The 25,915-nt window shown below is 54.2% G+C and overlaps 1 protein-coding gene across 3 annotated transcripts; it reads right to left on the bottom strand.

The window, feature by feature from the left end:
* Positions 1-559: 559 nt before the first annotated feature.
* RBPMS2 (RNA binding protein, mRNA processing factor 2) lies at positions 560-25,682 on the bottom strand. 3 transcript variants are annotated; one of them, XM_062501765.1, is made up of 8 exons: positions 25,341-25,682; positions 13,723-13,800; positions 13,027-13,065; positions 12,464-12,526; positions 11,506-11,656; positions 10,725-10,873; positions 2,060-2,129; positions 560-1,829 (listed from the first exon to the last, which is right to left on the bottom strand). In XM_062501765.1, exons 1-7 carry the CDS (start codon positions 25,398-25,400, stop codon positions 2,067-2,069), a joined length of 603 nt encoding a protein of 200 aa, XP_062357749.1. In that variant the 5' UTR covers positions 25,401-25,682; the 3' UTR covers positions 560-1,829; positions 2,060-2,066. The 3 variants fall into 3 exon arrangements, with proteins under 3 accessions (XP_062357749.1, XP_062357748.1, XP_062357751.1); XM_062501764.1 differs by lacking the exon at positions 560-1,829 and having other exon boundaries at positions 2,060-4,353; XM_062501767.1 differs by lacking the exons at positions 560-1,829; positions 2,060-2,129 and adding an exon at positions 7,199-8,027.
* Between the last annotated feature and the right edge of the window lie 233 nt (positions 25,683-25,915).

The following is a 25,915-nucleotide window of genomic DNA, read 5'->3' as shown; positions in this document are numbered from 1 at the left end:
AGCTGCGGGGGAGGGATCCGGAGCACCCCCGAGCAGGGGTCAGCGAGCTGGGCCGTGGGGCCCAGCACGGAGAGCCCGTGGTCCCCGCATGGAGATTCCCACCGGGACAACCAGCCCTGCCCCAGCACTGCCGTTCCCAGAGCTGCTTCAGCGGGTACAGACAAGGCCACAGAAAGGTTTGGGCAGCATAGGATCAGAGCAGGAGCTGGGCAGGCATAAGCCAAACGGTCCAGGCACGTGGAACGTTCACCTTCTCTGAAGATCTTCTGCACTGCTGGGATGGAGAGGCCCTCAGCCTCCACAGAGCCTGGGAAGGGGGAACAAAACGCCCAAAAAAGCTTAGAACTGCCCTTGCAGAGGCCTCCACCACACGCCCATACAGGCAAGGACTTGCCCTTCACCCAGCAGGGTGGGGAAGATCCCATCTCCTGGTCCTCAGCTGCATCCCAAACAAGCCTGCATCCTTCCAGCCTGGGAAATGGGACCAGGGAGGGGCTAGGCTAAGCCTGAAGCATCCCACACCATTCCCACAAGAAAACACCCAAGACCATAGAAAAAGTCACAGCAGCCTCTGGGTATATTTTTTGTTGTTGTTGCATTTCATATATTATCCAGTTTCACATTCTCATAGGATCAGCAATTATAGAGCAACTTATTCTCAAATCTTTTAATACAAGTGAGACAGCCATGGTCAGGTAATACTTAAAGCACTTCAATACCAAGCAATAAGATGCAAAAACAAAAATTGCACAATTTCTTGTTTACTATGCCTGACTGAATCATTGGTACAGAAGACAACTCTTCTTTTTCAAGCTTTTAACTAAACATTAACTTATCTTACACGATTACAATTTCTCTTTAATAATAACAATAATTGCACACAAACACACAAGAAATTCTTTATGATGCATAAATATTTCCTTATTACACATGGTACAAAAATACTCATACTTTTTTTTTTGTTCGGTATTCCCATAAGAATGGCTGATTATTTGGCAAGACTGGATGCTCTCCAATCAGAAGAATTTGGGAAAAACAAAAAAAACAACAAAAAAAAAAAGTTAGATATTTTACAGCTGTTCTATATATAGAAGTCTGAAGAAAGAAAAAAATAATGTAATAACCCTGACTTTAAAACGAGCAGAATGGATGAGAACAAAACCCAGTGCATCATACTTAAAAAAAAAAAAAAAAAAAAAAAAAAAAAAAAAAGAAAAGGCATTTTTCAAATTTTTCTGGTCATCCTGGGGAGGGGAGGGTGGAGGTGGGAGAAGGGGTGAGACAAGGACAGTTAGTATTTCTCAAAGCCAAGTCTTCACCGAAGCAAGAGGAAAACCTTGATGGATCAATCTGCCGGGCCAAGACTTGTTGCTAACAGTTACACAAACGCTAGAACAAACAAACTTACAGCACACAGACACAAGTTAAGTGTTTTAATTCATGCCAGAAAACATGCAAAACCCATTTTGCCTTTCAATTCCTTCAGCCGAGCTGCCCCCAGGGCAGGGCGAACCCGGGGGGAAGCCCAGGACCTAGCCCCTAGCTGGGGTTCAGTGCAGCCAGATGGAGAAGCTCAGTCAGGGAGGACGTCCTGGGGATGGCTTGAGGGAGGGATGGAGAGAGGGATGCAGGCAGCGCACAGTCCATGGCTGGGGCCACGATGGCTTCACAGTCCAGGGAAAGGGGTACTGGCAGCCCCGGGGGCAGCATGGTGGGGCCAGGCGCGTTGTCCGCCGGCCACGTACCAAATCAGAGGGGTCAGAGCAATCGTCCCTGGCACATCCCTCTGCGGAGAGGCAGGGAGGAGGAACACAAGCCAAGAAGAGACACTGTGGGAAAGGAGCACAGTCAGCGGGGCCAGCTGGACCTGCGTCCTGAGTGTTTCCCACAGCTCCGGGGTCTCCCTGCTCCCATCACCTGTCCAGGAAACCCAACCACATCCTTGGGGTAGGCGTGTGGGGCTAAGCCCAAGCTCCCATCCCTTCCTCCCCACAAGAGTCCGAGGAGCCCAAGGAAGAGCATGACAAAGACCTGACTCCATGAGTAATTCATTACTTACTAAGGAACTAACAAAACTGACGAGACTTCCATCCTTGCTGGGTAGCTTCAGAGGGAGGATACCAGCGCATCTGGAAAAGAAAGCCACAGCAGAGGTCCATGATCCAGGATTACCCCAGCCAGAGTACAAACCTTCAACTCCTTCAAGCCGTGTGCAAGGTCGACGGAGCAAAAGATGTCTCCAGCATGGGAAAGGAGGGCTCCAGGGCGAGCTCCAAACACTACCTTGACTAGCTCCACCCTCAGCCAGACAAAGGAGGCATCTCAAGACCACACATTAAAACCAGACAATTTCTACAGGACATGTAAGAGGGAAGATGTGGTTCATCCACTACAGCAGATGCCCATGGCATTTTCCAAGCCCCAACCCTGCTACCAAAAGCGACTCCATGGGAAAGATTTGGCAAAGCTGCAAACCAGCAAGACTTGCAGGCTTTCCTGGCAGGTGCTTGCTGCCACATCTCAGACCTGCTCCTTGCCAAGGAAGGGGCCGGATGGGCACCTAATAAGCAAACAAGGGACAAGTAACTGAACACTTTTCAGACCCTTAGGAGACACAGTGAGCTGGCAATGTCCAGCCCTCGCAGCCTCGTATATCCAGATGATCCTATTTGGTCAGCAAGGCCAGAGAGTCCAGCTGGGCTGCATCAGCAGTTCTGTGCCCGAGAGCAGCAGGAGACAAGCCCATGTGCCACTTGACTGAGCACAGATCCAGCAGCTGCAGCAGCGACTGCAACTTGGTCCTGCTGCTGGAATACAGCAGCCAGCCCCTGCTCCTCCCTCCCCAGCTGCCAGGAGAGCACAACCTCAGCACATTCAGGGCTCTGGGAACCAGCACAATGATGGACTTGGCTCTAAGATGGGGAGAAAAGTGACAGAAAATCCCTTGGAGCCCCATGTGGGCCATTTCCCTTGTCCCATTCATCCTGGTACAGCTATCCCCCTCACCCAAACAAGCCTAGCTAGATGTTCCTCTCCCAAAGATGTGCAGAGACATGCAGCAAACTGCCACAACCTCGGCACTGCTGCCTGCAGTGGTCGAGTTCTCCCCCCACAGGCATGAGGGCCGCAATGCCAGGATCTGCAGCCACATGAGCTGTGGGCCTTGAGTCCCCCTCCAGGACATGGCTTCTAAGTGAGCCCTGCCAGTCAGAAGAAGCTCTGTCCTCATAGGACCCTCTCATCAGCTCAGAACAAGGCCAGTTTGGACAAGACTTGGAACAACCTGGTCTAGTGGGAGATGTCTCTGCACATGGGATGGGGGTGGAATGAGACTGGTTTAAGGCCCCTTCCAACTTGACCCGTTCCACAGTTCCATGATCTGGTGGACTCTTTGCAGACACCTTCACAAGGCAAGTGGGTGCCACTGAATCAGCTCCCAGCTGGCCCCATACTTCACTTCATGCCACAGCATCCCAGTCAGTCCAGATGTTGGAATCAAGGGCAGGGACATTACCAAGACCCTCCTCCCCAGTAAGGGGTCACACCTAGTGCCAGGACCAAAGTGCCACACAGAGTAGGTCTTCACTTCTCCTTTAGCCTGCTGCCCAGTCAGGGCCACCACACCGTGCACAGGCACCACCCAGGAAGGCTTGGAGTGGGCAGCAGCATCACTGGCAACTTACAGGGCCATCACAGCAGCTGCCAGAGCAAGGATAGGGGTTTCTTGCTCCCCCCCAACCCCTGTCACCAGAAGGTGCTTGCTCAGCAGAGCCACATCTCTGCAGCCGTTCTCTCCCTGGCAAGTGTCTCCCACTCCATACCCCTCCTCTTGACAGCTGGAAGCAGTTTCCTTCTCGCCAGCAGTAACAGGAAACTCCCCCTTCATTCACAAGGCTGTAAATGCTTAACCCTGAGAGCCACCTCCATCCCACACAGGCTCAGCCAAGCAGCACAGCCAGGCCATACACAAGCCAGTACAGACCAGCCTGGTGGCCCTCCATCCTGTCCTCAGATCCACCTTCTGGCCCACCCTGCAGAGACTCAGCACCTCCACTTTCAACAGAAGTCCTGGTTTTCTCTGAAAACATGCACTGTTAGTAGCTCTAGTGCTAATAAACCATGACTGCAATGAACCACCCCTCCCTGCCTTCCACCTGCAGGTCTACAATGCTCACATACCAAACCCACCCAGCCTGACCCACTGTGGCCCCACAGACCACTAACCCATCCCTGTACTCAGAGGGGCTCAGCCTGGAGCCCTGCAGGAGCTGCTACAGATGTGACGATCCTGGGTACAGTCCAAGGCTCTGACATGTTGGCAAGGTGAGGGAATGATCTGCCAGGTCTTTCAGCCTACAGAAAGATTAAGGGCTTGATGAGATGAGGCAGGAACTCAGTAGGATTGATGTTCTCAGAGCCAGCAGAAAGCACTGGAAGCAGTGGATTGGAGGCAGCAGGTAGCCAAAAGGACACTCTCTAGGCACCTGCCAAGGCAGTTTTCTCTTCACACCCCTCAAAAAACAACATCCACCAAGGAGGAAGCTAAGAACTAATGGAGATGTTCAGCACTGGGTGAGGAACGCACAGCAAGAGAGGCTTTTACTGGAAAAGGCACAGGTTTTTTTTGGAGAGGCATTAGCTCACAGTTGGAAAGGAGTCTGGTCACACCACCAAAACATCTCCTGCTCACAGGGATGAGGCAGCCACTGCTGGCCAGCTGCAGCACCCTCATGCTGCAGCCCTCAAAATCTGTCCCAGAAAACAGCTGGAGAGGAGAAATGTGTGCTTCTGCCTGCCCCCTCCCAGAGAGCAGGAACCTCTCCCTTTCTGCAGCACACCACCAGCAACTCCCTAAAAATCACAATGATATTATAAATGTGGCAGAGAAACAGCCCATCAGAGCTTCACTCTCCTTGCCAAAACCTCCTTTGTCTCTCTCAATTGCCCTCACAATCTAAGCATCCAATTGTCCACCATCCTCATGGAAGGCAAGTCCTTTAGAAGGAAAGAGGGGAAGCAAGAACCAAGTACACAGGTCCCTCCTCAGACCACCTTTGGCTTGGATTACCTGCTTTCCCTCCTTCGTTAGCTCTAGGTCTGCAGCCAGCCCCAGCAACTCTTGGAGCTCTGATTTATCTCTCCAGCTGGAATGGACCCCAGGTACCAGAATGGCTACTGGTGCAGGCAGGGACAAAGCACTCCCTGTGCTCCTAGAAGCTGGTAGGATCCAACTAACATATCCAAGACCTGCATCTTGCTGCTAAGCTGCTGAAGTGCAGAGCAGCATCTTCACTGGTGCTGCTGAGATCCTCGGATCCTCAGCCTGGCAAGCCACGAGCACTTTGCAGGCAGCACCTCAGGTCACTGGGTGTGAGCCCTGAGCAGCCCCCGCTGGTGGCTGTGGAGAGCTGCTCTGCTCCATCTGGAAACACAGCCCATGGGAATGTGACCCAGGCGGGCAAGGACAGGCAACACAGGCACCACCTCACTCACTGGTGTGTGCTAGACACACACTGCTGCCCCAGCAGCACACACTGCACCCAGGCCACCTGCTCAAGGGCCCCTCAGGGGGCTGGTGTGGGTGCACGATGAGGTGTGGGACCAGAGCAGCTCAGCCCACCACCAGGAAAACCAGATACAGTGGGATTGAGCACATGCATCTTCCCAGGCAGTTCTGGTGAGGGAGAGCTGGAGGATCAGCACATCATCCCCACACCAGAGCATGTGGGACAAGATAGGCACTGATTCATTCTCTTGCTTAGGAAGATTTTAACAAGCATGCATCCATCCATGAGTCCATGCCTTGTACCCCTATGGCTCAGGGAGACACACCTATGGCTCAGACTGCAGCAAACAAATATTTCCCGTTCTACAGCAAGTTGTGCTGCTGTCTTTTGGATTGAGCCAGCCAGAGAGAGCAACTGTTGGCCACCAAGTCTCTTCTGATGGCACATTAGTCCCTTTCACCCACCACTTAGCGAGGACAGCTGCTCAGCAGCTTCCTCTGCTTGGAGGATGCTCAGAGCATCTCCTGCCTGCTTTTCCCTGGCTAGGAGGGAACTTCTGGTTTGGGGCTGCTTGGCCAGCTGTGCCACCACTAAGCCACTGGAGTTTAGGAGGTTACCACAACCATGAACATCTTGAATAAGAGGCTTCACATCTCTGGGAAGCATGGAGCTGGTCCAGAGAGAAATAATCCTGGAAAGTCCCTGCACAACAGCACCAACAGGCAACCAGTTATTAGGGACAGAAAATTCATCACTGTCTCTAGTCTAGGGCAGATCTGTCAGCTTAGGTGCAAGGGAAAGGGGGTCTGGACCTCTGCTTTCATCAATGGGGTCAACCTCAACCCAATGCTAGGAAGTCCCAAGATCCTCCCAGGCTCTTGCACAACCACACAGCCATGATCCAGGACTGCTCCCTCCATCCACCATTCTGGACAGGTCCCAGAACCATAGACCACCCCTGCTATCTCCTCAAGGTCTCCAGTAGATGCTTCAAGGGAACCCTGGGCAGCCCACTCCCAAAAAATACTGGCATCTCTATGCCCTCAGGCCTTGACCTGGCTGCCTTGGAAACACCTACCAGGGTCTCCAGAACTCCAGGTACCCAACACATCAGCTGCATCCCCAGCAACACCATGTGGCCGTGCTTTTTGTGGGCCAATCCTGCATCCAGCCCCATGGCAAATCCTGCTGAGAGCAGAGTCCTGCCCTCATGGGTGCTGCCACAGCTGGAAGCATATCTGCAAAAGAGCTCTAGAAGCATGGATAGCCCTGGCATCTCCTGCTGTTCGCTCACAGCCTGGTTTAGAGGCACCCCGAAAACAGTGGTTCCACCTCAGACACAATGCAGCCCAACTCCATCCTACCAGCAACAGATGGATCTGTCTACCAGGATCAAGGAGAACAAGACAAGCTGTATCATTGTCTCTATGCCTGTGTCAAGCTCTTCCCCTTCTCCCAGGAGGCTAGCTCCACACATCCTTGCACCTCACAGTTTTCTAAGGGCAAAGGCAGACCTGGGCCCTCATGTTCGGTGGCTTCTTTTCTTATAGTCACTTCCAAAGAGACAGGAAGAAGTCCGCTCAGAATCACTGCAGGGAGAACTGACCCAGCTCATTTCCTTCAGTCAAACATCAACCATCCCCTCACCAACCAGTCCCAGGCCCTTCCCTCTTCCCAAGCTCCCAGTCTTACACCACATCCCTCTCTCCCAAGGCTGCTGATTACAGCTCACACAACCTGTGTCCTGCCTGTGATTTCAGGTTGCAAGAGAGAAGCCCAAGCTCCAGGTAGGAACTGGCTCCGTTTCCATTACTAGAGAGGAAAGCTGTGAAATCAGACCCACGATTAAGGGCAGGGTCTGTCCCGGTATGCGATTCTGGAACAAAGTGACCGGCAAGTGCTGTTGTCTAAGGTGCCCACTAAAATTTAGTCGTGTGCTATCACTACCACGTCATTCACCTCCCCCACCGTGTGCCAAGAGTGAGGTCAAGGTGTATTTCTGGTTGCCCTCAAAGGGTCAAGACTGGGGAGAAACCAGGTTTCTTTCAGGCCGAGTGGCAGGGTGGTCTCCGCCCCAGCTCAACCCGGCTGCTCCCCTCCCACCGGCAGGGCCTGGCCGAGCCCGGCTCAGCTGGGAGGAGCTGATGTAAGATGGTGCCATGCTGTGTGCGCCATGTCATGTGCTGCGAAGTTGGAGATGTGGGTTAGAAAGAAGGCCTGGTATCTCATTCCCCAGGCTCTGGTGGGTGGGTAGCGTGAGGCCCATGCACTCGGTTGCCAAGGAGATACGGGCTACAGAGATGGGCAGAAGCTTGCAAATCCCACAGTGCACCTTGGAGGAGAGATGGTTACCTTACCAGTCTTTCCAGACGTGGCTGCCATCATGCTTAACACTTCTAGGAATGGAGCTGTAGTACAGCCACTCCACTAGCTGTAATAAGGCATCACTAGGGCGTCCCATGTCCAGGGACAGCTCTGAGCTTCGAGGCTAGCCTGCGCTGGCATCATGGCTGGAGTTCACTAGGGACATCAAAGGAGGGATTTGAGAGAGTGGGAAGGAGGGAAGGCAGATGGGACAATCTTTAAGTAATCAGAGTCCCCAGTGGGCCAGGGTCAGGCTGCAGGCACAGCGACAGCAGCCTGGTGCCTGCCCAGAACATCACCAGGGCATGGATATGCCAGGAGCAGCAGCCATTGGCTGGGAGTGGCTTACCAAGAGTTCCCGAGGACAGGCCAGCCTCTCACCACCTCCTGCCCCTCATCCCTCCTGCCAGCCCTCTGAGCAGCTCTTCAGGAGGCCAGGCCACCTCTTCTCCCCCTTACTGAACTCAGTGCTGCAAGAGGACGAGCCCTTCAGGTATAAATCTCTTGTGAAAAGATCTTGGTTTAGTTACATGCTCCAACTTCTTGCCTGCCTCGAGGCTGATCACCATGGAGCTGCTACAGCTCTGGCCATCCCCATGGATGCCCACCAGCCAACACCAGTCCACCAGGAGGAAGAACTGTGACTGTTATAGGGAATAACCCATAAGCCCACCACAGTAGCCAGTGAGGGCAGAGGGCTCAGCACATGGGGACTAAGGGCACAGTTTTCAGCCCAGCTTGTGAGCAAAAGTCATCTCCCTGTTGTGCTCCACCCTCAGCTCTGCAAGGGACAGGGCTCCAGCCCAGAGCTGCCTGCATGAGTAATATTTAACCCCACTAAATTTTATTGGTAACATATCCTGTGCCAGGACATGCCCCTGCGGGGTCAGCACTGGCTCAGCACAGCCAGAAGCAGCTGGGACTGCCTGGCAGCCTCTTTGGAAAAGAACTGGGTCCAGCCACAGCCTGGTGGGGCTGCACTGGCTCCCTAAGGCTTAGAGGCCCATCATCACCCATGGACCCCATTGGGCAGGGAGCTCTACCTACACAGGGAGCTCCTCAGGGTCTTACGGTGAGGCCAGACAACCTCTTTGGAAACCTGTAGCTCACCAGCTGGAGGGCAGGAACTAAGACCCCAGGAGGAAAAGATGTAGCTGGAGGCCTCCTTAATACCCCCCATTCTACTGGAGCAGAGTTTACTCCCCCACTTTGCACCATAAAGTTTTGGTATCTAACCCTCACACTCAGGGTACAGTCAGCAATGGCCATCCTGGAAGAAACTGCAGCAGAAGTATCACCTCCCTCAACCACCTCAGACGGGCCAGAGGGGTTGATTTTTCCTGGTTCTCCCTTTCAGGGAGAATTCAACCTTGACCACCACCCTACACGCACAAGGGGCAGGAAGACACCTCTCTCCTGGGCCACTGAGGAGCACAGCACAGCCCTGTAGTTGTAGGCACCACCACCAACTTTTGGAAAACACCAGCAAGCACAACCTTCCCAGTGAAGAACCAGCCTGGCTCTGGAGGTCCTTGGAAGAACACTCCAGTGCTCTTCCTGGTCCTGAACCCCAGTGTACTTCTCGCTACCCCCGCAAGGGACTTCAGCCCAACAACAGCTCACCTGTTGGTGAGAAGGGCAGAAGCAGGAGATGTCTGCAGGTGTGAGAGGGGCAGGACAGAGGACGGGAGTTGGCATCCACTCCACGTGGCATTTGGGAAGCAAGCTTGGCTTGAAGCTGGGCAGTTACCATCACAAAGCTTGCAGGAAGCAACAGGATGCCCGAGGGCCAACATAGCTCCCTGCCAGCCAGGATGGCAAGGTGAGAGGACACAGCTCCTCTTCCTCTCCATTTAAGCAGGGAACAGTAGGAGTCAACACCCTGCCTGGCAGGGCAGAGAGCAGAGGTTAAGCCCCAATGCTCAGTCCCACTGCCCCGGCCTCCCACGGCACCACTACAGGAGCAGAGACAGAAGCAGGCAGAGCACAGCTGGCTGGTGACACTGAGCAAGGCAGGGACAGGGTTTCCAGCTTCTCCTGGACAAGTACTTCGAACCAAGCACCTTAACTTGGAATTAGGACACTGCTAGTCTGTTTTGACTTTCCCTTTGCATGTTCATGGTTTCAAGGTTTATGTGGTCTCTATACACTAAAGCATCCGTGTCAGACCAGTGCAGGCATCCCTACATCCTCAGCTGACAGCAAGCAAACCTTGGGACACCAGGCAACTGGTTGCACCATCTGCTCTTCCAGAGGCTCATGCATGGAATGACTCTCTTCACTAGCCTGTACTGAGGGTGGCTAACACCCTGTCCCATCGCAGTTCCTCACTCTGGCAAGGCTCTAATCACTCATCTTCTGCAGGACACCCTCCTCCAACTTTGGAAGTGTTTGAGTCATTAGACCCATGGGGTCCCGGCTGAGCCCCTCAGTTTAGTGCAGAGCTAAGCCCATGGTTTTTGCTGTGACTTGGGATGACACTTCATACCTATGTTACTTGCTGGCAGGAAGTATTTCCTCCCAGCAGTCCCTCAGTGTAGTTCTCTGGCCATGGGGAGCAACAGGACCAGCCAGGAATCATGCCCTGACCTCCTCCCATCCACTTGCCCCTTGCAGGAAAGCAGACTGGACCTGCAGGGTGAGAAACCTCACCCAGCCCTGCCTGCTCTTGGCCACACAGACCCCTCTCTTGGGCTGGGCACCCCTGCCCCGCAGCCAGGACCAGGCTCTGCCCAGGAGCCAAGGTGCAGAGGCCAGGGTCAAACCGGCCAAGCGGAGACTGCTGGAATGAGAGCACCGTGGCAGGGAGACAGGAGAGCCCAGCCCAGGCACGGGAAGTGGGGAACGACTCACCTGAGCATGAAGAGCAGCAGCTGCAGCAGCAGCGGCTGGGTATGTGAAGGCGGCATGGGGGATGGCAGGGGTCAGCTCCGTGGTGTACAGTGGGTAGGGAGCCCACGCCTCTGGGGATGCTGGGATGAGAGCCGCTCCAGTCAGGTCATCTAGACAGGAGAAGGAGACAAGGGGACAGTGTCCCAGTAGCTGGCCCCAACAGCCTGCTTTGGGGACAGGCTCCAGATCCCCCACCCCAGGCTAAAGCTTCGCACTGCCATTTAGACAGGGCATAAAATCTGTGTGCATGGCTGCCCCTCTGCTTCCCACCCTTGCCAGGAGAAGCCAGGAATGTGTTGCATTACAGCCCCATGTGGGCTTTGGACAGACTGGTCCACACAGGCAGCAGAGGGGTGGTGCCACAAGATGCAGGACAGGAGACGGGGCTCAGAGCCACATTACAGGTCACCCCATAAGCCTCAGCAGGGTGACTCAGCCCACCAGGCTACATACAGGGTGATGGCACAGGACCCATCCTTTATGTTCCACAGTTAGGGATGCTTTAAAAGATTTATAGTATGGCTTGAGCTACCAAATCCAACCTTCATGTCTCAACAGTTCTATGTTGGCCAGATGCCTGTTATTCTCCTGTGGCTCCAACATCCTGCTGTCCTCCCCACCCCAGGCAGATTTCAGGCAGAGCAGAGGTGGGTCTAGGTTCTTTCCACTGTGGCAGCATTTGCAAAACTGGGCACCTCCCAGGTTGAAGCCATGACCTGCAAGCCCCTCCCAGCATACTCACAGGGGTCCCGTGCAATGAAATGTGCGCCCAAGGCAGGGTGGATGTTGGTGGGGTTCGGTGTGGCCATCAGCTTGCTCTTGGCCATCTTTGTGTTGGCTTTAGCGAATTCTAACCGCAAGGTCTGGGGGTTCTCAGGGTCGAAGCGGATGCCCTGCCACAGGAGAGAGCACAAGAGTTTCTCAGAGGTGAAGCTCCAGTCCAAGCACAGGCTGTGGTTATTCATGGAGCAAAGCCCAACTGAGGAACCAAGGCCACCACACTGCAGCCACACACCCGGATTTTTGTCACCTCGCTACAACACTCACGTTCCCACATGCTTTTATTTTTGTGTTCAGCTGGCCCAGGACCACTGTTTCCAACACAAGGGATACAGTTCTGCTCCTTACGTGTGGTTCACCGACCACTATAGCAGGGACGGCTACCAATACAGATCAGGAAAGGTCTGTCTGCTGAAGCTGGGATAACTGTCAGTACTGGAGTTGGAATAATCCCCACACAGAATGGAGGGTTATTACAGCTCTCCCTGTGTGGGAACTCCCAGCTGTGGTGCCACTACACCTTCTGCCAGCCTGACCAGAGGCGCTAGCAGGTGTCACAAAGTCCAAAGCAAGTTCGACAGCACAGCAGACCCATGTCTTGCTGACCAGATCCCACCAACACTCCTGCAGGATGGGGATCATTTTGGGCATCTCTTCCATGTTGACCATCCTCAAGATATTTTCTTGAGTCACAGCAGGTCCCCACACCCTGAGGCCCTCAGAGCTGTCTTCCAATGGTCAAAAACTACATAGAGACAGCTTGCATCCATTTGCCCAGGCTGATGTTAGCCTTGAACAGGCTGCTTCCCTGGTGGGATACTGTGGAACCATTTCACTTTCATAGTTTGGGGAACAGCTGGTAGACCCTGCCCTTAGCAAGACATGTGGCCCCCAACCCCACCACTACGTTGGGTACTCACATTCAAGGCATTCTTCGCTGCTTCAGCGCCAGCCCGGCTGTCAAAGGTCACAAAACCCACTGGCTAAAAGAAACAAAGAAAAAAAACCACTGACTTCAGTTTGAAAGATTCTTCCAGCTCCTCAGATTGCCTTGCCACCCCCTCTGTCCCAGACAATCAGCAGAAGAAACCATCCTAAGCTGCACAGGGTCTTCAAGCAGAGCTCGGGTCATTGGCTCGACATTCCTGCTCTGCATCTGCTCCCATCACAAATGCTTTGACACTCTTATGTGTGGGGACACCACTCCCCCTGACAAGCCCCCAGCATGGGTACCCCTGTCTTGATCAGCATGGGAGTGGGGAAGGCTAATGGCAGCACAAGGTTTGAGGCTGAAGCCTCAAGTCTCACCCAGGGCAGCAAGGAACACATGGAGACATTCAGAACATGCTGGGTCAGTAGAACCCTGCTGTGCAGCTGGTGCTGGCTATTTTACACAGTGAAATGGGATTTTTTTCCCCTCTCTCCTCCTGGCATGCTCAGTTTGCTAGCAAAAGTCAAAAATACACAGGTTGGAAAGAGGTACCTGCTTTGAAGTCAGCTTGATCAGTGACCCTTCATAACCCTGCAGGAGAGAAGAAAGCAAGTCAGTGTCAGGCTCCTGAAGAGGCCATGTTACAACCAAGATACAGCACAACAGCTCCAGGAGTTCTTGTAGCACCAAGCCCTCCACAGAGCAGAGGCCACAGTAGAAACAGGGACGATAACACTTCTTTTCCACCAGTACAAAAAACTGGGGGCAGAGCAGGTATTTTAGCTGTTCCATCTTGGCCTTTTGGGAAGGAATCCCATTTTCTAGCTCTTCATCCAGCTACAGAGATAAGCACCCTGCCCTGGCTAGTGCCTAGAGAAAGGGAGTTGGTGCCAGAGCACCCTCCCTGTGCTAGAAGAGTGCAGACAAGGGGAACCCACTTCCCCAGAGACAGCCTAGGTGGCTGTCTTGCAGAAGGATGGAGAGTTTGGGGGATGAGGACATATCCTTAAGGAAGGGCTGGTCCAGTGGAGCAGCAGGGCTGACCAAGCAGGCTTCATTAAGTTTAGAGACAACATGATTCCAATAGCAGGTTCCAAATGGAGGTTCCCAGCTGAGCACAAGTCATGGGATCCCATGCTGGCTTCAGGTTTCCATGTCATCCCTACTTCCCCTGACAGACCTTTGCTGCCAGGTCATCCACAAAACACCATATTTCCTTCCAAAAACCAGATTTGAAGACCTTCTTACCTTGAATGGTCGGAAGAGAAGGTAGAGCTCTCTGGGTTTGATATCCACTGGAAGGCCACTGACAAACAGCGTCCGTACCTAGGGGAGAGGCCAACCAGTTGTACTGAAAGGAGATGTGTAGTGCCAAAGCAGGAGTACGAGCACAGCTCAGAAGATTAAGTGCAGTAAGAACACGACACCTTGCATTAGAGGTCCACTAAGCCTTTCCTCCATTAGGGGAGTGTTGTCCAGGATAAATTACACCTAGTCCTTTGATCACCACCTCAAAGGATTGAGGCCTTTACAAAAATTCAGTCCCTGGCATCATGGCCTGGGTTGATCAAGGCATGGACACCAGCTCCACAGCCTGACAGGACCTTGATGGCTAAACTGGAAAAGAACACAAGAACTAAGTCTGACACATCTCAAAGGTCCAGAAGGGATCAGTACAAATCCCAGTTTTCTCCAGATCTTTCTACAGATCACATACCAGATCTCGTCTCCTCAACGCACCCTGGCACTTTAATTCCATCACCAATTCAAAGACAGCCCTCAATTTTGAGAAACCCCTCACTGCCCCACTCATAGCTTTTGACTTCCGCAACAGTCCCAGAACATCACTGCAGGAAGATTTTTTGGGTCCATCCCAGCTCCTTCCCCAGCACACCTCAGACCCTTCAGAAGTTGCTCCCAAAACCATTCTCAGAGCAGTTACTCTGTCGTGCCCAGCCAAGACCAGCTGTGCTGAGCCAAAGCCCGGTCGGCATCTGCTCTTCCCAGCCTGTTCAAGTCATGGACCAAGTCCAAACATACTCATGTCAAAGCAAAAAAATGCAGTGCCAGGGAGGATTTCAATAGATAATCCATTAAAATTATAGATAATAGTTCACTTGAATAACCAGGAAAAAGAAAGTGCTGAAGGCTCAGGGCCTGGGAGAACTCTGCTCAGCAGTCAGACTCATCATGAGCACCTTCTCCCTGCACACTGGCTGGCAGACCATTTCCACAGGAAGCAGCATGATGAAGCTGCAGAGACTTCTTGTAAATCAGCACAGAGCTGGAAATGGAAGTTACGAACAACCAAGGTCATGAAGACAGTTGTCATTATTAACAAATAATGGAGAAAGAGCCCCAAGCCAGAACTCATCTCCTGGCCTGCTTCCAGCACAGAGTGACCCCATTAAATTTGCAGGGCAGAAGGGCTCTGCTCCCACATGTTTTTGTTTTGCTCAGCCATCTCCCCTCCTCCAGACAGAGGGGGCTATATCCAAAACCACTTTTACCACCAAACTAAGCATCATATGCTTGTCCTGCTTCTGGGCTGGAGAAAGACCAGGAAACACAGGAGCCCCTAACTCTGTAATTTTCTGGGGGCAGTCAGATAGAGAGTCCACCACACAGGGAAGTCTCTCTTACTTACAGATGAAAACTCACCTCCTTGAGCTCCTCTGCCCAGGACAGTTCTGCCAAGGCAGACAAATGTCCTTCCCAGAGTAAAGCCTCCAGGATGAGCAGCGACTGTGAAAGACTTGGGGTGCTCCTGCTCTCTTGTACATGCTGAAACTAAGGGCTGCCACTGTCCCCCACCAGACTAGTGTGAAAAACCCTTCTGCAGACCAGCACATCTCAAGAGCAGAACCAGAGCAGCTTTCCCATCCTCTGACCCTTTAATATGGATAGCTCTACCACATGTTCTTGCTTTTCCCTGCCTTGGGAAGCAGGATGCCATGTGAAGCACTCAAGGAACACTTTCCAAGCCCAGGCTCGATCTGACAGGCTCCCCAACCATCCCACCCCACATCTGATGCTTTAAGGCATGACTCCAAGCCCCCCCACCCCCCATGCCTGGACAGAGAGGACAATGCCACTGTTTCTTGGCTTGCTGGCTGCCTCAAAGACCTCAGCACTTGAGCTTCAGCATGAGCTCCACAGTGCACTCCCAGAAGACCCATGGCCATCTCTTGCAAGGGAGGACTGCAGAGTGTGGTGGCACACATGTGCCTCAGCCATGTGAAAGCAGTGTCCCTCTTCAATATTTCAGGATCCAAGTGTGCTTAGCCCCCAGAATGGATTTTTGTTTCAAGCATCCGCATCCCTGTTGAGTCTCTAAATGGCTCCGTGATGCCTCACTTGGTAAGTCCTTGCGACAGGCGTGACAGGATGGAAGATGCATGGTGGTTCAGGGAAGGGGGAGCCAGAGCTGGAGCTTTCACATCAGCCTGAACAACTGCTGAGCAAGGCAGGTGCCCAGGAAAGCTCTTTTCAGAGTAACAGGCTCCCACTGCCAGCCCCAGAAATTGCTGCCCAGGACAGGAGCAAGAAATCGTCTCTCACTGGACAGAAGTTTCCCTTGGCCTCAAAGTCCTGTTTGTCACTATCCACAGCATTGAAAGCCAAGCCACAGCACCCATCAAGTGCTGCCATTGCTCCAAAGCCTGGGCAATTCCAAATGCTACCAGTCAACCTCTCCAAAGAGGGTCTCAAGACAAAGTAAGTCCCTGCTCGGAAGAGTTTGTTGGAAGCGACAAGACCAGGCAGTTGGTTTTACAAGATCTCTGCAATTCAACACACCCATAAGTGACCTAGAGAAGGGTAAGGAAAGAGGGACACCAAGTTATTCAGTGAAGGGAGGTTGAGGCTGATGAGAGACCTCAGCAATATTTTCAAGGGACAGAGTGAGCTAAGCCAGAGGGAGCTCACTTCCAACACCAGGCATAAAACAAAGGAGATTTAGGTTACCCCACAGGAGAAAAGCAGGAGGCAGCTCACCAGTCTGAGCCTCTTGTGCGCTGTGAGCAACCAGCCTCTTCCCCTGCTCCCAAAGAGAGGAAACTCCAGATGAGGGCAACAGGCTCTAGACAAGCATCTTCCAGTGGATTAACCAAACTGGGACTCTCCAGTCAGCTGAAGTCCTGCAGGCTTTGGGAGCCCAGAAGTACCACCCAGGGCTGACAAATCCAGGCATCCAGCCCTTACACTCAACATGCCATGACAGGATAGCTTCTGCTAAAATATGCCCTACTTCACGTCCCTGCCACCAAACACCAAATCCAGCCTCCCCACAGTACATCTGGAAAAGTCACAGGACAAAACCCACCAAACCAAAACAAACAAAAACACAATCAAAAATATCCATCCAGGGCTGGGTCAGGAACTGCCTGGGCAAAACTACATGTCCAGACATCCAGCAGGAGCAGATCTCCAGGAATACTATATTCTTCTGCTCATTCTTAGGCTCTGCTGCCAGCTACTCAAAAAGAGATGCCAGGTGAGAGCAGTCCCACCCAGGACTGGTCTGAACTGGACGCATGGGCAAAGCAGGGCAGGGAACAACTCTCACCTAGGCTAGCCCAGTAAAGTCATACTGCTGTAGGTCCTGCAGAAAACAATTCTCCTTTCCCCATCCCTGCCCCTCCAGGGATGCCCCCAGTCCAAACACCTGATAGAGATGGAGAAGAACCATTGAAAATGGGATTCATGCCAGGAGGGACAAGACCATCTAGGCCATCTCTTAGAGACAGGATATCCCAGCATAGCTTCCCACGCAGGGGGAGGGAAGGACACGGACAAACCATTTAGCTCTCAGTTTCAGTTCTTACACAGCTGCATCTCCCCAAAGAAAAACACACCTTGGGCCAGCACAGCCAGGAGCTTAGCACCAAGGCTGCAAGAGAGCCGGGCAGCTGCACCTGCCCTGCGCTACCACAGCCCCAGTGCTACCAGGAGACAAACACAGCTCCCATAGCTCCTGGCCACAGCAGCTTTGGAGTAAGAACTCTCAAAAAGGAGTTCTGAGCTGCCCTGCAGCCCAAAAAGGGCCGAGTTATGTCAGAAGTTTCTGATGCAAGGGCACCCCCTGAGGCTGTAGTGACTGGGCCTTTTTTTTGTTAGAAGACTGCTCCAAATCCCCCTCCTGGAGCCAGCAAGGCCAACCCTCCCCTTCAGAGAGATCAGCCCTTTAACTACATCACCCACAGCACAGCTTGAGCTATTCCAGCCCCCCAAAACTGGCCTGGCCCTGGACCCATACTTCCAGCATCTGCAGCACACAAGCCTTTACCAGCAGTGGTTCAGAGACACCTAAGGCACAGCAGGAAAGTGAGCTTATGCTTCCCCCACATTGCGCCATTGGACATTGCTCCTCTCCAGGAAGCCACCCCAGTCACAGTTTTTCCTAGAAATGAGCCATTTCCCACTAGTTCGCACCAATATGTCCACTGAGCATTCTTCCTATGCCACCAGCCCATCCTGATGAGGACAGGGACAAGCTCTGCCACAGCATCCCAAAGGCACTCTCCGCTCCTGGCAGCCACTGGAGCTCAGGGATATGGAGCACAGATTTCCCCTTTGCGGAGCATCTCAGTGGGGCACCAGCGAGGCCAGAAGGGGACACAGAGCCCCGGTCTCGGCCACTGCGATGCAGCCAGGGCCACTTGACGCGAGAGCGCTGGAATGCAGCGAGGCTGCGGCTGGTCCCGGAGCCGGGACTTATAAGGCACGGGAGAGGAATGGGGCGGCGAGCTTGCACAACAGGGCTGCGGGGAGGGGAGCGCACAGAGTCCAGCGGCGGGGCTGAAAAATGGGACCGGATCCTCCCCTCGGTGTCTCACACGGGCAGGGGAGCGGGGGGGGGGGGGGGGGCTGCTTCGGTCCTCAGAACAAAGCCCCAGGAACCACAGGGGAGGAGAAAACTGGGAGTGAGATGTGTGGTCCGTACGAGGGACAGCTCGGCAGACCACACCACGGGGCAAGAATCCCGAGAGAAGGGGCTTGTAACTGCCTACTTCACTGTTGCATGCCTCAGTTTCCCCCACACCAACTACAAGAGAGGTGGCAAGAGCCGGGGTCTGCTGCCCTTCCAGCCCTAGCAGAGCTCCCGGCTCCTCAGGCAGGATCGCACTGAGCCCCAGAGCAGGAGCAGGCCAGGAGCTGCTCCAACCAGGAAGCCCCAGGCAGGCACAGAGCTTCCCACCCACTGGAACGACGTTCACCCATCTCCAGAGGGGAAAGAGGGCCTTGAACTCCCCCAGCACTTGAAGTAAGGCAGGCTTCCGGCATTTCCCTCCGAAAACAGCCTTTTGCACAAAAGGCACATGAGGACCAACATGGCCCAGAGGGAATGAGGCTGACCACAAACCAGCCCAAGTGCACCAGCATTTTGTTCCCAAGGCTGCGGTGTTCCACACTGCTCATAGCCGGAGCAGCCCCTCCCCAGCACTGCTCTTCCCTCACATCAGGCAGGGGATGTCAGTGGGGCTCAGCCACCCCTGTGGTCAGGGCAGGAAGACACCCCAAAACAAGTGGGAAGCAGGGAGAGGCACCAGTCCCACTCCGGGAGAACAGGAAGCACATGGGAGCTGATAAGTCCAGGCACAACAGGACAGCACCCAAGAATAGACCTTGGCCCTGGCAGAGGAAGCACTGATGGTGTGCCTGTGTCATGGATCCTTGGCTCCTGCTATCAAGTCCCATCACCTGTGTCTCTGCAGCATCTCACAAAAAGGACAGCACCTGGATGGGTTTGGGGGCTCAAAGCTGATGAAACATTTGGAAAGGTCAGCTCCACAATCCCCAAGAGGTTACTGTCCAATAGGGCAGCTCCCCAGGACAGAGAGGTGCTGGCTGAGCAACCTCAGGTTGCCTGCATCACCTTTCACCTTGCCAAGAGGTCTACTAAGTCAGAGGGGACAGGCACACATGCTGAAGGACACTCATCCATGCTGGCTCTACCCAGCCACCACACTAAGCCCTGGTCTCCAGACACCCTCACGTGCCACTCTCTGGTGTTGGGGACCTGCAGACACCTGTCACCATCAGCTGAAGCCATGGACTTTACCTGCTATGGACCAGCTTTTCCTGCCACACCCAGGCACCTGTTCTCCTGGCAGAAAACAGTAGTGAAACGAGTTCCTCTACCAAGGACTGGCAGGAGACATGGGTCCGGAAGCAGGACCCTCAGAAGAAATGTTCTCACCTCAGATCTTTCAGTGAGTACATCTGTATCTGCTTCACCCCACCACACAATGATTCCTGGGCACTTTGCAGTCCCATGCCTCCCAGGACGCATTCAGACACAGAGGAATCTCTCCTCAAACCAACCCAATCTGGGGCAGCACACCAATGGCCATGTCTCAGCCCCATCCAGCATGCCAGGAACCTTCACAGTCCAACAACCAAGTACTCCATGAAACCCAGGTGATGGAGAGCTGAAAGCTTGCAGCAGGCCTTCACTGTGGACAACGGTTATTGGAGTGTCACCCCCAGCACAGAGACCTTCAGGGACACCAGGAGGATGACAACCACCCACAGGACTAAGACAACACTGCATCAGTCCAGCTCTTAGCATGACAATGCCACTAGACAGCAGGAAAGGGCTGCGCTACCAAAATATGGACCAAAAGTGCTAACCCAAAGCCACAACATGCCCTGTGGCTGCTCTCTCCCAATCCATGGTTCACACTGCACTTCAGGCCACTGCTACAGGTGACACAGGGCAGTTACACATTGAGGGAGACACAGGTCTCCTGTCCTTGGAAGTAGATGGGAAGAACACACATCCCCAAGCCAACGGCTTCTTACCCACGGATGCATACCAAGACTGATGCCATAGTAATGCAAGAACCTGTCACCACCTGCAGCACAGGAGGGAAGGCACCATCCCAGACTGGAATGTCAAACATTTCCACAGCTTCTCCTGGGCTGTGCAGAAGGACTGAAGAACCTCCACAAGGGTAAGACCACCCACCGGGCCCTCAGGTTTCCAGCCACCCCTGCACATCATGACCCTATGGGGCAGTGGCCAGAGCATCCTTGCCAAGCCTGTAGCACCCACTTCTGCTATGCCAAGGGCAGCGTCACCTGGTGCCACTACTCCCTCCTCATCAGATGTGCTGGGCTGGCTCAGGATCACACCTCAGGTTCAGCAGCTCCAGTGCCAAAGCTGTCCCCCACTGCCCTGCTTCTCACCAGGTCCCTTCACAGGGCCAGACACACAGGAGGAACTTGGTTTTCACTATCCCACATGGTGCAGGAAGATGAGTATTGTAGTGAGGTCTAACCATCCCACTTCTACAGTTGTGCTGCCGTGAAGCTTCAAGTTGAAGCCTTTATTTCAGGCAGAGCTCCAGAACAGGCAGCAGCATTGCTCATTGCTCTGTGGGAAAAGAGCAGTCTCCATGATTTGCCAGGGCCAAGACCAGCAAACTCCAAGGATCTTTCCCTCCACAACCTTCCACATTAATTCCAGCAAGAGTCACTCTTGAATTCCCACAGTGCCAGATCCTCAAGCAGAGCTCTGAGGAAGAACAACAAAGCCTGAACTATGGTTACCTCCCAGACATCACAAAGGGCATCCTTCCTACTTTGGTGAGGGCAAAGCAGAGACCTAGCAAGTAAACCACTGAGTTTGGCCCTTCCTAACTTCCACAGGCACCACCAAAAATCCATTCATTTTGAGGCTAAGGAAGGAAAGTCCTTCTCAGCAGCTCCTCAGATTAGCCAAGTAAGAAGACCAATTTCTGAAGCTCTTTCTCATTTAATAGCCCAGGTGGCAGGAGAAAAAAGTTACCCCATCACAGGGACTAACCGAGTTGGGATGTCAACACTAAGACTAACGTCTTAGAAACTTAGATTTGAAAGAGTGAGAAAGGAGAAGGAAGGTTCTTCAGAGGGTATTCGCAGGCACCAGGACACAAGGAGATAATGGGGAGATTCCCACATCCCTCCTCCTGTCAGAACAACTCAGTGCTCAACTCAAGACCAAGCTGATGTCTGGGAACACATCAGTTCCCAGAACCCCTGTGTGCATGGCGACTCCAGGGTGTCTGCTCAGCCAACAATCTGTCACTGACAGAAAGCCGCATCTAACACTTAGGAGACTTTTAGGATGCATGAAAACAGCTCTGAGGCACCATCCTGCTTCAGCCAGGCCAAGTGCAGGAGGATTAGCGAGTGGTGACTGACTACTGCAGTTTCATGTTCTTCATAGTGAAGAGCAGCATCAGAGGAGACATTTGACTCCAGAACTTACACTAACCTTATTTGTTTGCAGCTGTAGAGCTGGAATCCACACATGCACGAGGTATCTAGGTCCACTCAAGCAGAGATTACAGAAGTCAAGAGATGCCTGGCACCAGTCCATGCATGAAGTGCTACAGACATCCAGCACATAACACAGCCCATTCACCAAGCAGCATTCCCAGGCAACCCTGGAGTGCAGCAGCTAAGGAAAAAAGGGATGTAGGACTTGCTACTGAGAAGGCTGTCTGGAAGCCAAGAGCCTTCTGCCTCTCCAACACAGTTTTCTAACCCCCAGCCTTCCATGGACCAACAGGGAAGATCACAGAATTACAGATTTGGTTTAAAAGGGACCTTAAAGACCATCTCGTTCCATCTCATGCATGTGCAGGGACACCTTCTACTAGACCAAGTTGCTTGCAAGCCCCGTCCAACCTAGCCTTGAACAGTTCCAGGGATGGGGCATACACAGCTTCTCTATGCAACCTGTGCCAGGGCTTTACCCTATCACATGGAAGCATTTCTTCCTAAGATTATCCTCTCTGGCAGAGCTTACCCAGGTCCTCACCTGGGCTCTCCCAGAACAACTTCACATTCAACACTTTCCACCTTCAGCAGTCCAGGATCCCCAAGCTCTACCTCAAGAGCAGCAGCCACCCTCCATGGAGCTGCAAACAGGCTCTTCAGACCAGGCAAGAGGACACACAGGAGAACCACAGACTTCAACTGCCAGTCCGGGCATCTACACAGCCAGTTCCAGATTCTCCTGCTCCTGGTAGACCTACAACTTCCCAGCGACTTCCCAGGAGAGCAAGAGGTAATTTCTAGAGTAGAACCAACATGTCTACATCAGGAACTCCAGAGAGCAGGGTGAACACACAGGGGTTTATTGCTGTGCAGCCATGGACACAACACACAGTGTCCATGGGAAGCATGAGAGCTCCTCAAGCTGCTGGGAAAAGCTTTGCCTGCCATAGGGGTGGGAGTGCAGCACCCAGGCAGCTGCAGGTCTCACACTACCCTTCAGGACTCGCAGGAGAGATGCAGCCACGCAGATTGGCGGCTGCCTGGAAAATAAACAGAAGATAGCAGCAAGTGGGGAGGGATTGCGTTTGGGGAGGTGTCTGGTGAGGAACAGCAGGGACTGACATTAGGCCCTGTTTGTTTAACATTCCCGTTAACGACCTCGAGAGGAGTGAGAGGCATTCCTGTATTCCTGTCCTCCACATGTCACCAGCCAGGAAGTGGCTGCGAGATCCAGGGGCTTACAGATAAGATAAAGGGGAAGACTGAATTTGGGAGCATCGCCCCGCTGTATCTGGGGCACACGGCACCCTTCTGTGAACGCTCGGGGAGGCAGTGAAGGAGGCACATGGTGGGGGAGGGGGGGTGGAGGAGTGTCCACAGCGCCAGGATCTGGCAGTGTTATCCATGCAGTGTGGGAAAATATTCCAGCACAACCTCCTGCATATGTTGGGACTGAAGGATTCCACTTTGCTCTGAATTTATTTATCACACTGTATCAAAGGGAGCTTCTGGGAAAGAATTTGAGCCCCCAGACCATGCTGGGATCCTGAACACAAGATCACTCCTTATGCCTCCGTTAGCCTCTGCAGTGAGGAGCAGCTCCTGGTCAGCCCGGAGGTACTGGAAAAACAAGCATTCGGAGTAAGCTCAGGGTAGCCACCATGGAGCCCAAACTGCGCTCACCACCCACAGCATTATTTCTGTTGGATTCTGCTTGGAGAAAGAACTTTCCAACAGCAATCCCACCAGGGACTGGAACATTAACCCCTCACCAGTCCCAGCCTAACCAAGGTGGTGGGTCTTTTGCTGAAGCCCTGGGTGCAGGGTGACAGACACACCCAGCAAGGCCACAGACCATCCAACGGGGTGGACAGACCATGCCCCTCCCCTTACGCTCCTGGAGGCTGTACAGTGGAGAGCAGGAACCCCTTCTGTCCGACCCCTGCTCACCCTCTGGGATGCCATCTTTAACTCAGTTTTCCAGCCATCAAACTCCACTCCTGGGAGGACCAGCCTCTCCAGAGGGTGAGGATTTCCACGCTCCTGAAATGCTCCATCACCTTCTTTGCCAAGTAACCACCCAGCAGTGGGAAACAGACCAGCTCTGCACCCCCAGCACCAGGAGCTCACCCGACCATCACCTGTGAGGCACCAGCCCAGCTGGAGCGACGCCACTGGGATGGGATTCACCGAGCGGCATCAACCTCAGGGAACTTTGCAGGCCAGCGAATAATTGGATCAAGGAGCCACACTGAGTCTTCTGTACACACGTGCACAGCCTGTAAAACCCCCAGGTACCGAACCTCCCTCCACCGTGAGCGGCACAGGGCCCCAGGTGCTCTGGCTCTCAGCGCGCCAACACCAGTACCACCCGGTGACACTGAGACATCCCACAGCATCATCGCATCATTTATGCCCTGCTCCATGCTGCAGACAGAATCACTACAGCCACCACCTGCCAATCCATTCCACCCCATTACTCGGGTCACCCTCGCCAGGACCGAAGCCCAGGGGACACAGCAGCCCAAAGTCAGCTGGCGCACAGGGCCCCGCGCAGCCCCGGTGGGTGGTGGAGCAAGCCAGGCGCCATGTTGCGGCGGCGCGAATGCACGGAGGACAGCAAGGGGAGGGGACTGAGCACCTCCCCAGTCCTGAGGGCCAGGCGCAGAGGACTGCAGCAAAACATTTCCAAGACCAGGCATTTTCCAGAGCCCTCTCCAAGATGGAGGGCAGCTAGTAACCCGCTATGCCAATACCTGCTCCAGAGGTCCAGTGATGACATCAGCCAATGGCCCCAACAGCCAAAGCGTAAATGCGGGGGGCTGCAAGCTCTGGCATGTGGCTATAGACAACCGACCCTTACTAGCCTTTCCAGCCCTGAATCCAGCAGCATACAGGCTCTGGCTTGCAGTGGCATCTGGGAGAAGGGGCTGCTGGCAGGTCAGCTCATAGCCCTCCAGCCCAGCCAGGCTGTCAGCACACAAAGAGCAAGGCAGGGGCTCCTCCACTATTGTCCAAGTGTCTCCTTTGCAGCCCACATGGGCAGAACGGTGCTGGATCCAGGAGCCCTTCAGCTACAGGGACTTGGCAACAGGACACCATGCCCACGGGCACCAGCTGCACTGGATGGAGCAAGGAGCCCTCTGCCCCACAGGACTACACGGACACTGGGCTGCCTGGCCCCAGCCCCTCCTCGGGACGGCCCGGGGACTCCAGCACCAGCTCCTCAACACCTCCGTACTCTGGCTCCCATAGCAGCCCCGGCACCTGGGCTCCGGTTCCCCGACAACCCAGGGGTCCAACCCTGACACCACGACCTCTATTCCCTAAAAGAGGCGCTGCACTCCTTCCCGGTTTCCCCGACGTCCACGTGCCGTCTCCGCGGTCCCCGAGACCACTTTTCTCCATCCCTAATATCCCAGCCCCTGTCCCCCGACGACGCTGCGTTCTGCCCGTCGTCCCCTGACACCTTGGCGCTCCATCGCCGCCGTCGCGACCCAGCCCCGTCCCCGATCCCGATCCCGATCCCCAGCCACTCCAATGCCCCAGCGCCGCTCCCAGTTCCCTGCCGCCCCATCTCCCATCCCAGCGCACACCTCCTCCTCGACGGTGCCGCCGCCGTTGGTGTGTTCGGTGTCCTTGTTGAGGTTGCTCATGGTGGGGTGCCGGAACGGGGGGAGGGGGGGGGGGGGGGGTGGTGGTGCCGGCTGCTCCGGAGCTCCGCTGGGCCGAGCCGGGGTGCCGGTGGGGTGCTGGTGCGGTGCCGGTGCGGTGCGCGGGGGCGGTGCGGGGCGGTGCGGCGCTGCCCGCCGGGCTCACATACGGGGTCCCGGGACGGCGCCGCTGTTAAGGGCCGGGCCGGGCCGGGCGGGGCTGAGCAGAGCGCAACGAGCCGCAGCTGCGGGGCCGACGCGCCCAGCCCCAGCCCCAGCCGCCGCTCCCGGTGCCGCCACCGCTCACCGAGCAGCGGGGCCGGGACCCGCCCGCCTGCCCCGCCCGGGGCCGCCCCCGGCCGTCGGCGCCGCCAATCCCGGCCCAGCCCGGCCCCCGGGACCGCGGGGAGGTTTTTTTTTGTTGTTGGGCTCGAGTTATTTTAATTATTTTTTCCCCCTCCTTTCCACGAAAAACTTCGTCAACTTTGATGAACTTTCGGGTTTCGACTTTCTTAAAG

Source organism: Cinclus cinclus, chromosome 13, assembly GCF_963662255.1.
Source record: "Cinclus cinclus chromosome 13, bCinCin1.1, whole genome shotgun sequence".
NCBI classification, from domain to species: domain Eukaryota; kingdom Metazoa; phylum Chordata; class Aves; order Passeriformes; family Cinclidae; genus Cinclus; species Cinclus cinclus.
This window is presented reverse-complemented; position numbering and strand designations above follow the sequence as displayed.